The sequence below is a fragment of the Pinus tabuliformis genome, chromosome 5_1, assembly GCF_031772625.1.
Source record: "Pinus tabuliformis cultivar Carrire ecotype Pingquan chromosome 5_1, CPIR1, whole genome shotgun sequence".
Classification (NCBI taxonomy): Eukaryota; Viridiplantae; Streptophyta; class Pinopsida; order Pinales; family Pinaceae; genus Pinus; species Pinus tabuliformis.
In genome coordinates this window covers 384832440-384842478 of record NC_142305.1, presented here as the reverse complement: position 1 = coordinate 384842478, position 10039 = coordinate 384832440, and the positions used below count along the sequence as shown (strand labels likewise).

Below are 10039 nucleotides of genomic sequence, written 5' to 3'. Positions count from 1 at the left end.
TCTTTATTTTTGACAACCTTGATGAGGATAACATATGCTTGATTTATAAGTTCATCCTTCAAATGAATCCTTCTAAGTATATTTAATGAACCCTGAGAAGGAGTAGTTTGGTCTCATTATTTTTAACGAGTCCAACACTGTTTGATGATTTTGTGAGTCTAATAAAGGTGTAACTCAAATTCCTTTTCATGTTTATAGAGTTTGAAAAATAGGCGAAAAAGAAAAGTCCAAAGGTTCCTTTTCATAAATATAGTCTCTTGAGTCTAAAAAGACAAAAAATGATACTCAGGAAAACCTTTTAGTCATGTGCAACTAAAGTGTTCATTTTTCATAAATAGTCTATCCCAGTCTAGAAAATGGTTAATCTTATACCAGGCATACATATTTTCATTTCCTTTAACGAGTTAAAAAAGACAAGTGCTCGACAACATTTTCATGTTTTGGGAGTGTGAAAAGAGTTGAAAGAGGACTCTAAGGGGTTCCTTTTTTGTAAGTTTACAAAACTTGAAAAAGCAATAAAAGTATGCTCTTTAATGAAAATGACTTGTATTCAACTTTATCTATGCATTATATCCTTCAATTATCTTTTAACCTGCTTAGAACACCACAAAAAGATTAAAAATATATATCATATGGTAAAAATTAGGTAAAAATATTAAAAATATATTAAAATAATGAATAATTGACCATAAATAGTGAAAAGTAAAAACATTTCTTACCATTTTCATTTTTACCTATTGTGAGTGAGATCTCAGTGCATTTTACCCTCAAGCTTCAAAAGGTGATTGTATCCAATGCGGTGGACCATTTCCAGTGTCTTTAGTTCCATGTAGAAGATCTACTCTTTCTCTCATTTTTAACAATTTTTATTTTTCATTTGATGTAAATTATTGAGAGTTCTTAGTGATTTAGGGTCTAAAATTTCACCCTAGGTCCATCACACCCTCTTTGTATCGAAAGGTGCACTAGGTCTGCCTAATATGCACTAGGAAGAGAAGACTAGTATACCTGCCAAGAAGGCAAAGTGCATTGGGTCCCTCTGTTCATTGAAAGGCATGCACGATGGGTGCAATTTTGGTAAAAATTTTATACTTTTGAGTTAGATTTCTCTCAAAGTTTTGCACAAGGTTTATCCTAAGTATTTTTCTTGTGATTTTGCAGTTATTCACTAGAGAAAAAATGGTTTTAAGTTGGAGAGAAAGAGAACATGAATCTTAAGATTTGGATGTTGCAAATGATCCAACAAAAAAATGGGCTCTAAGAAACTGTGGGCTGCTCACGTTCTTCTGGATTCCAAGCATGAGAGCTCAACTTGAATTACTAGAATATTTGGTCAAAGCATGGGATATTCAAGGATAATTATTTAGGATCAAAGCACATATTGTCACAATAGAGGTGGAGGATATATATTTTTTGATAGGGTTATCTCATAGAGGAGATCCTATCTCACTATCTGGCATGATAAGAGGTGGTAAAACTGTGGAGGACTACATAGCTTCCCATTGTAGGCCTCGTTCCCAAGCAACAAAAGATAAGAAGATAGAAATCAAAGATGTCATTCAACTTCCTCTTAGGACGATCCGCTTCACTATCACTCAATTGGTTGGTAGTGCCCAATGCATCCCTTAGGAGCTTCTGGGACCTAAGGTTCGACGAACGAGCCATTGGGTTGATCTCATGTCTCTCATGGGGATGCACTTGCGATGAGTTTTACCCCTAATTTATATTGATGGATAAAGGTACAACTTATCATGATTGAGGACTATCCATATGTTGGAGTTGATTTTTGAGGATACCAAGAGCTTGTTTTACCTAAATGTGAGCAATGGGGCAATATAGGTAAAATAATGTCATTTTGAATATTTTTTCGTTTTTTGGATTTTACAATTTTTTATGTTTTTAATGCATCATAGACTAACTATTGGTTTAAAATGTCGATATTGGGCCTGTATGAGTAGTAGGCTCATCGAGTTGTTGCAGGGGTAGAGGAGGAGATGGAGGATCCTAACATAGATGAGACTCTTGTCAAGTTTGAGCATCACACTGATCATTTTATCCATAGTGTGTCAGAGAATAAGATCAATAATATCCTTATATGACTGTAGCAGTACACTATTAGAGTGTCGGAGTGCATCAGTCAGATGTTGTGCAAATTTACTCACATGGTTGTGTGTTATCATGATCATCATCAAGATTAGTTGACTAGGAGGCCTTTGAGCCATATTTTGTCTACATGAATTTGGATATTATAGGTCATGTCACCATATCTATCTCAAACACATTTTTTTAAAGCCAAACTCTACACAGATTTATCTATCAATGTTTCCTATTTACTTTATTCACTTATTCAATGCTTGATGTTGATCGAATTATTTACATGTGTTCCAAATGTCTGTCTAAAACATAATTGGCTAATGCATCAATTAATGTATTTAGACTTGCTAGGTGATCTTCTTGGACCAACACCATAACAATGGTGGTAATAGTTGAAGCTAGATACAAGAACATAGTCTCGTTGAGAGTCAAGGGGATAAAATAATGATGCCTGCACTAGGAAAAAATTCAAGGGATAAAAATCCTTTTGGGTTATATCATCTTAGTGGAACAAAACCCATTTCTTCAATAAAATATTAAATCCTTTTGTAAGTTATGCATAGTTCGGGATAAATATTCGTATAAAGTTAGGCTTCCCTTGGAGATGTTGTAACTCGTCGAGTGAGGAAGGGGCATGAAAATCAATAATCGTTTGTATGTTGAGTGATTGATACATATTCCTTGTTTTGATAGAATGAACCCAAAAAATCTACCAAATTGGACACAATACACATTTGTGTGGATTAAATCTTATGTTGTAATGCCAACAACGTAGGCAAATCGCTCTCAGATGCATTGGATGATCCTCATGATGTTTGGACTGGGAAGATAAATCATCCAGGTTATGTTGTATTATATGTTTAATAGCATGGAAGGCATAATTCATGGTCCTCTAGAAAGTTGCACCAACTTTCTTGAAACCGAAAGGAAGTTTATTATAGGAAAATGTACCCCATGGATAGATAAATGCAATTGTGTGTGGGTCCAATGGGAGTACGTTTATTTGATTGTAATTTTTCGATCCATACATAAATGAAAAAATCTCACTTCTAGCACAATCATCAACAATTTGGTCAATAAACATTGTTGGGTAATTGTATTTTGGACAAGCACAGTTAACATCGTAGCAGGCGATGCATACTTAGATTATTCCTTGTTTATTTATTACAGGGAATATGTTTGAAAGCCAATCAATGAGAGGAACCAAGTAAATAAACAAGCACGCAAAAGTTTTTCAACTTTCTCTTTGATCACAACAACTTTCTTAAGATGAACCAAATGTAGGCATTTCCTAAATGGCTTAATATTGAGATAAGTTTTAATTCAATGTACCACGATATTCGAATCAATACATAGCATCTCTTCATACGTCCAAGTGGAAATGTCATGGAATTCTTGGAAAGGGGATTTATAAATCTTAATCTCATCGGGAGAACAAGATGCACCAATATGGATATTTTCAACAACTCCAAGTTTAATTAAAATATCGAGAGGAACGGTATCTTTTATATTGGCTAGGTTCTTCAAGGAATTTACGTCATGAATGGATATAGAATCCTTAAATGTCTCAACAATTTTTGGTGAATAAATATCTCCAAGATTATTTTCAAAAGTTTCAAGTAATAAGGAATGATGATGATACTCATGCCATGGTTCTTCAACTGAAATCATGAGTTCCATGATGCTTTTTTTGGTATAGAATGTGCCAGTGAAAGGGTTAGAAGATGAACTGAAATATTGGGAATGATTAACCCAATTTATCGAGGAATTAATATCAACAAGACTAAGTTATATGAGGTCACCAAATGCAGCAATATTAGCAATTCCAGGTACTATCGAGGGATCAAATAGAATAGTACAAGACAAAACCATATTAACAAGGGAAGACAAATTGGGAATGTTATGAGGAGGGAGAATAAATGTTCCCATTAGGGATAAGTCTTTGAGAAATCCTATCCAAACATGTTGATAAGAGTGTGGAGATTCACCCACGAGTGGAATGTTACGAGTAGTTGAATAATTACTAGAAAAAAGGGCAAGTTGAGGTTAGGGTTTAGGGTTAGAGGTAAAATGAATGGCTCATCTACTTTGTTTCCAATGAGATATTAGCGAAAATAGTGTTGAGTTGCTCAAACAATGTATATATTGTTTACGTGTTCCATAAGGACCATTTCCTAGGGTTGTTACCAATCCTTTGTTCCTTACAATAAGGAAGGTCATAGTTTTTTTCATGTTTTACCATGCAATTAATGTAAAAAGGCATTGTTTCCCCTACATGCAATTTAGTTTTCTACCCACATATTTAATTAAATACATATTTAAGGAGTTATATGTAGTTATATCATAAAGGGAAGGATTATTTTACGTGTCTAGCAGTATTTGTTTTATTTATTTTTTCTTTTTGTAACCTCACACTAGGGTTGTGCTAAGCAGTAACACATTTGTCTCACAATGAAACACTATCCCTTCCTTTTTTATTAATTATTTACTACATGATAACATCCTTAAGTTTTTTTTTAAAAGAAAATAAAATGTAAATACAAAAGAACAATTCTCCTACATACATTTATAATTTCCAAAGACTGTACAATGCCCTTTTAGTTTAATCATAGATTATGAGTGTACAAATGTTTTAAAAATTATATATTCGCTATTTATTCTCGACTTTGCCCTATTGCACCCTTCTTTTCTCATTTGTCATGTAATCATTTTCCCTTGTACTTGCCTAGTGTTTTCTCTTCCCGAAACAACAATTTCAAGATACACAATACAAGCATCGAGGCATTTAGTCACTAACAAGCCATACATGCTCACCATCATTTTCTAGCTACATACACACATTGATTTTCCCATTTTTTTATTCTCTCTTAAGTCATGTGCTTATAGAATTATCTGAGAAACTAATTTTAGAGTGAAAAAGACCTTCTAGGCCTCTTGACTTCCCCCAATCTTCTTCCCTTCATAGCAATGTTTTCATAAACTAAAGACGTTTTCAATCTTCCAATCCTAACATTCAAGAGTTTTGCACGAGTACCTATCTCCAACTAGGGTATTAGTGGTTGTTGCCTTTCTCTTCTAGAGTAGCCCCAATCAAGAGTCAGAATGATGGCATTTATCTCCATCCAACATTAATCTTCTGAACTCCTTTAGTAATTCTTCCCCCAATCTTCTTCCCTTCATAGTAGTGTTTTCATAAACTAAAGACGTTTTCATAAAATAATGTAACATTTTGTTATTTCCGATAAAAAACTAATTTTAAAAATCTAAACATTTAAAACAAAACTTGAAAACAAAATGATAATGACCTAAATTGCATATTATTTTTATGTATCATAATGTATTAAGTGTGGTGGCAACATCCTTATAAAAAATTAATTAAAAATGAAATCTAAACATTTAAAATAGAACTTAAACACAAATTGATAATAATGTATATCACATATTATTTTAAATCCATGCTTGACTCAACATGATTGTATGATAATGTATGAAGTGCAGTGGCAACATCCTTATACTTCCAACATAGGCCAGTGGCATGATCATGCAATTCCTCAAATTCTGGTCTCTCCAATAAAAGACACATGCAAATAATCATGTAAATTTTGGTCTCCCCAATAAAAGATATCAGATATCTACTCTGGTCTCTCCAATAAAAGGCACATGCAAATCATCATGTAAATTTTGGTCTCCCCAATAAAAGATATCAGATATCTACTTTGTTGCAATATTAAAAAATTGGAAATAACTTTAATATCCTGTTAAAAATTTAAAACGCATACTCAATTACAACTAATAATTAATAACATAAATACACAAAATAAAAATGATAAACATGTTAAATATTACTACATAACAATGGTTATAACCATCTAAACATTCAAACATTAACATTAACATGCTTTTATATATTTCCTGATAATAAAAAATTGATATAATTGCATGAAATAACACATAAAACAAAATAAAGAAGAATATAGTGCATTCCAAAATTCACTTTATGTACCGATCCAGCACAGAGTTTTGCCAAGGATTTCAATAAAAAGCTTGGAGCCATCCCGAAACAGAGAAACTAATCTTTCTTTGTGGATTTATAAAGTGACGGGTGAATGTGAGGGATGACACCTCCACCAGAGATGGTACCTTTAATCAAAGTATCAAGTTCTTCATCTCCTCTGATGGCCAGCTGCAAATGCCTTGGGCTGATACGTTTAACCTTGAGATCTTTACTGGAATTTCCTGCCAGTTCTAAAATCTCTGCAGTAATATACTCTAGAACACCTGCAGCATATACGGCTGCGGTAGCTCCTACTCTTACATTTGAAGATACCCTAGACTTCAACAAACGGTGGATCCGTCCCACTGGAAACTGCAAGAAGCAAAACATTTCAGAACGCATATTACAGGAGCCCTTTGTCAGAGTATTTGAATTGTTGCAAAGCTTAAAAAAGTATATTTTTCTCAAGGAAAAAACATGCTAAAATTATTCATTAAAATCAAGATTTTTGACATGAAAATTTATAGAAAATAGATACATACAAACCTAGTCTAGAAAGTTCGACATATTACAGGAATTGTGTGGAGTTCTTGCTCACAGAAGTATTTCAATTATTACATAGCTTCATTGAAGATGTTTCATCATAAAAACAAACCTCTGGAATTACTTCACTTGAATCATCAAAATCGATAAATACAAATGCAAGTAAAAGAACTGAAAAACCTGTCCCACATAGTAACCGAGCGATGTATTCGGATTGCCACGCATGGAATTCTTCTTCCTTAGTGAATTACTACTCTAGGGGTTGTGATTTTCCTGCTTTATTTTTAAATTTTAAATTATATTTTACTTATTTATAATAATTTAATTGATAATTATAACTTACTTATGTTTTAATAATTTTGAATTTTAAAAATAAATAATGGGAAATAATTTAATTTAGAATTATAATTTAGTCATGTTTTAATAATTTTGAATTTGGTATCATAAAATAAAATAAATGTACTAATGTTTATTTTTTGGGCATATTTCTAATGTATATGATTATGCTAGTTGTTACATATTAGATACTTATCTAATATAATATTTAATAAGTTGTTAGATATTTCTAGCTTTTCAAGACATTTATCTAATGCAATGTTTAATAGTAACAAGGTGAGCTAAGTATTATGTGTTTCTAATTGATTTTGTCTATTGTGAGTTTAATATGGTAGGATCTCAAAGCAACTATTGACAAAGTAGAAAGAGCAAAATCAACAAAAGAGGAAATATTTGTTCATAATGGACTTGTATGAGTGATTGGCTGAGGAGAATCCCAACCACACAATTAGTGTTTCAAAAGTTGAGTCTCAAGTTTTGACAACCCACATCCATAAAAAAATTGAGCATGAGACTTCATTGTTACAAATTCATCCATAAAAGAATGTTAAGGTGAGCAAAATCACATCTAAGAGGGAGATAGCTCAATTAATTTCTCTATATCTACTATTATCTACTATTGTCTAGAATGTTTTGGATTGTACTTTTTGATGATTCACCGGCACCCATTTCACCTATTGCAGAGGTCAAGATATTGTATTCCAGGTATAAAATAAAATTTTCCCTTGGCATTATTAGTTTTGGTAAAAGTAATGACTAAAGCTAAAAAAATGGACTATTATGGTTATGTTTTAGATGAAGCAACTAGGGTTTCCTAAAAAGAGAAATTTTGATATTGCAAAAATTTAAAAACTAGTCTCTACAAGTAATATAAACAAATCTTTGTAATACAAGCAAATAAGGATGATTTCTTCTACCAAGAACTATATATGAGTTGTAATGCATGTGAGTGAACACCTTCTTGTGAGAAGAAGAATGTTGAGAATTTATGGAGAATGGGTTCTAAAACCATGATCAAACAACTCAATGGCCATAGAATTTAACTTGTAAAAATAAGAAAAAACACACACACACACAAATGGAGGATTGGTTTATATAATGTCTTTCAATCTCCCCGGAAAGTGAGGTGGGTGTGTATCCAAGTTGTGAGGATGCTTTGATACTACTTGTTGGGAATCATGATTTCCCTTAGACGAAAACAGGTAGGTGTTAGTCAAGGATGGCACAGCCAAAAATAAGGATCCGCTAGAGGTGGTTAGTTCATGTAGTAAAAATAAGGATCCACTAGAAGTGGTTAGTTCATATAGCTAAACACACTCTAGCATTAGTTTATCCAATGTCTAACAAACTCAAATTTAAATTTGATAATAGAAAGATTAATTACAAAAAAAACCTACAATACTATGGATCTAGCATATCAATACCGACTTGGTGAGGTTTCCTACTCAAAACAATCTTGTCCGCAATAACCAATCAGTCACTCTTCGCAGGTGTTGTTCACCACAATCCCCAGGTTCGAGTTCGATAACTTCATTCTTTCAATTCTGTTTTATGTACTATGTAGCATATAACCTCAATGCCATGGATCTCTTCAAGAGCTAAAGGCATTGAGGTTAACCTTGTGCATGGTCCTCAACTATAGCGATCCTCCACCTTCCGATAGAGTTGACCCCAGAGACGCTCTGAAAACTCTCTACTTAAAAACCCTCCACTGATGGCTTCAATTCGAAATCAATGGTGTGTGTCTACAAAAGGAGAACGTACCTTTTCACCTAATGGTTTTACCTTTTCACGACCGTATCACAGACCATTCTTCCACAATTCAAATGGACATAAAAGATGATAATAACTAGCAAGGAACAACCCAAGGAAAACATCAAAGCCAGCACAAACCAAAAGGATGCAGCTGAGAGGGTAAGTGTGGTCTACAATTGCTAGGGTCTCTGGAGGTGGGCCAGAAAGATATTTCTAAGAATTTTTTCTTGATTTTACATACAGCCATAGGCCATTAATGTCCATAAGATTTTAATGGTTCTTCATGTGTGTCTCGAAATGATATTTTAACAACCATTAACGAAAAGATCTACACCATCCCAGAAATGTCACAAGAGGTTTCTGGAATAGGAAACGGTTTTCACAAACTCGTAAAATAAACAATATGGGTCTCACACAGTCCACCTGAAATTTGGTCTTTAATAACAAATGAACCTAGGGCACGCGCATTTACACGGATCTCTCATTGAATAGTAAAGGTCACAGACATATACCATTTCAGAAGAATGAGCAACATAAACGTTGAAAAAATCAAAAGGAAACTACATTTGCTGTAATCATGTAACGCAACTATTCAATGCAGTATCAATATTGGAAAACATTAGAACCTGTAGGCCCGCACGTAAAGAGCGAGAGACGGGATTTTTCCTCTCAGTTTTATCATTAGCCGCAGTGGTGGATTTTCCCTTCTGTGGGACGTTCGCAGCTTTGACGGATTGATTGCCTTTCACTTTCGGTAGGCCCTTGGCACCTTTGCCAGATTGATTCTCTCCCACAACCATTGTGTCTTCCTCGTATACACGCTTGGATAAGCAAGTAGATCTATAGACCTGCAAATGGCGTCTTTTTCTCAGAATACACTTTACATGGGTTACATGGGTTGCAGAAAAGAAAACAACTAAATAGAGCAATATAATCAAGTAGATCTATAAACCTGGGTTAGATGGGTATAAACGCTTGTATAATCAAGTAGATCTATAGACCTGCAAATGGCGTGTTTTTCTCAGAACACACTTTACATGGGTTGCAGAAAACAAAACAATTAAATAGAACAGTATAATCAAGTAGATCTATAGACCTGCAAATCGCGTCTTTTTCACAAAACCCACTTTAAATGGGTTACCGACATCTCCCACTCTTGGATAATGTAGAAAAGAAAACAGCTAAATAGAGCAGTGCGAACTTGCAGAAATACTACTAGTATTTGATCATGAAAAATAGTAGATAAAAGACATGAATAAGTACCTTGAGTTTTCAGAGGTGGCGATGTGCACCTTTCTTACTCTCCGCTCTTCTGAG

At 33.6% G+C, this 10039-nt stretch overlaps 1 protein-coding gene across 1 annotated transcript; it reads right to left on the bottom strand.

Moving 5' to 3' along the window:
• Nucleotides 1-6163: 6163 nt before the first annotated feature.
• Nucleotides 6164-9522, bottom strand: LOC149165061 (putative histone H2A variant 3). The gene is made up of 3 exons (XM_089431079.1): nt 9472-9522; nt 9349-9426; nt 6164-6460 (listed from the first exon to the last, which is right to left on the bottom strand). Exons 1-3 carry the CDS (start codon nt 9520-9522, stop codon nt 6164-6166), a joined length of 426 nt encoding a protein of 141 aa, XP_089287205.1.
• Between the last annotated feature and the right edge of the window lie 517 nt (nt 9523-10039).

Coding starts and splice junctions, on each gene's coding strand:
- LOC149165061 (XM_089431079.1), bottom strand. CDS start 9,522: ATGGTTGTGGGAGAGAATCAATCTGGCAAAGGTGCCAAGGGCCTACCG. Junction 9,427..9,471: donor GTGCCAAGGGCCTACCGAAA/GTGAAAGGCAAT, acceptor GTCCCACAGAAG/GGAAAATCCACCACTGCGGC. Junction 6,461..9,348: donor CTTTACGTGCGGGCCTACAG/GTTCTAATGTTT, acceptor TGCTTCTTGCAG/TTTCCAGTGGGACGGATCCA.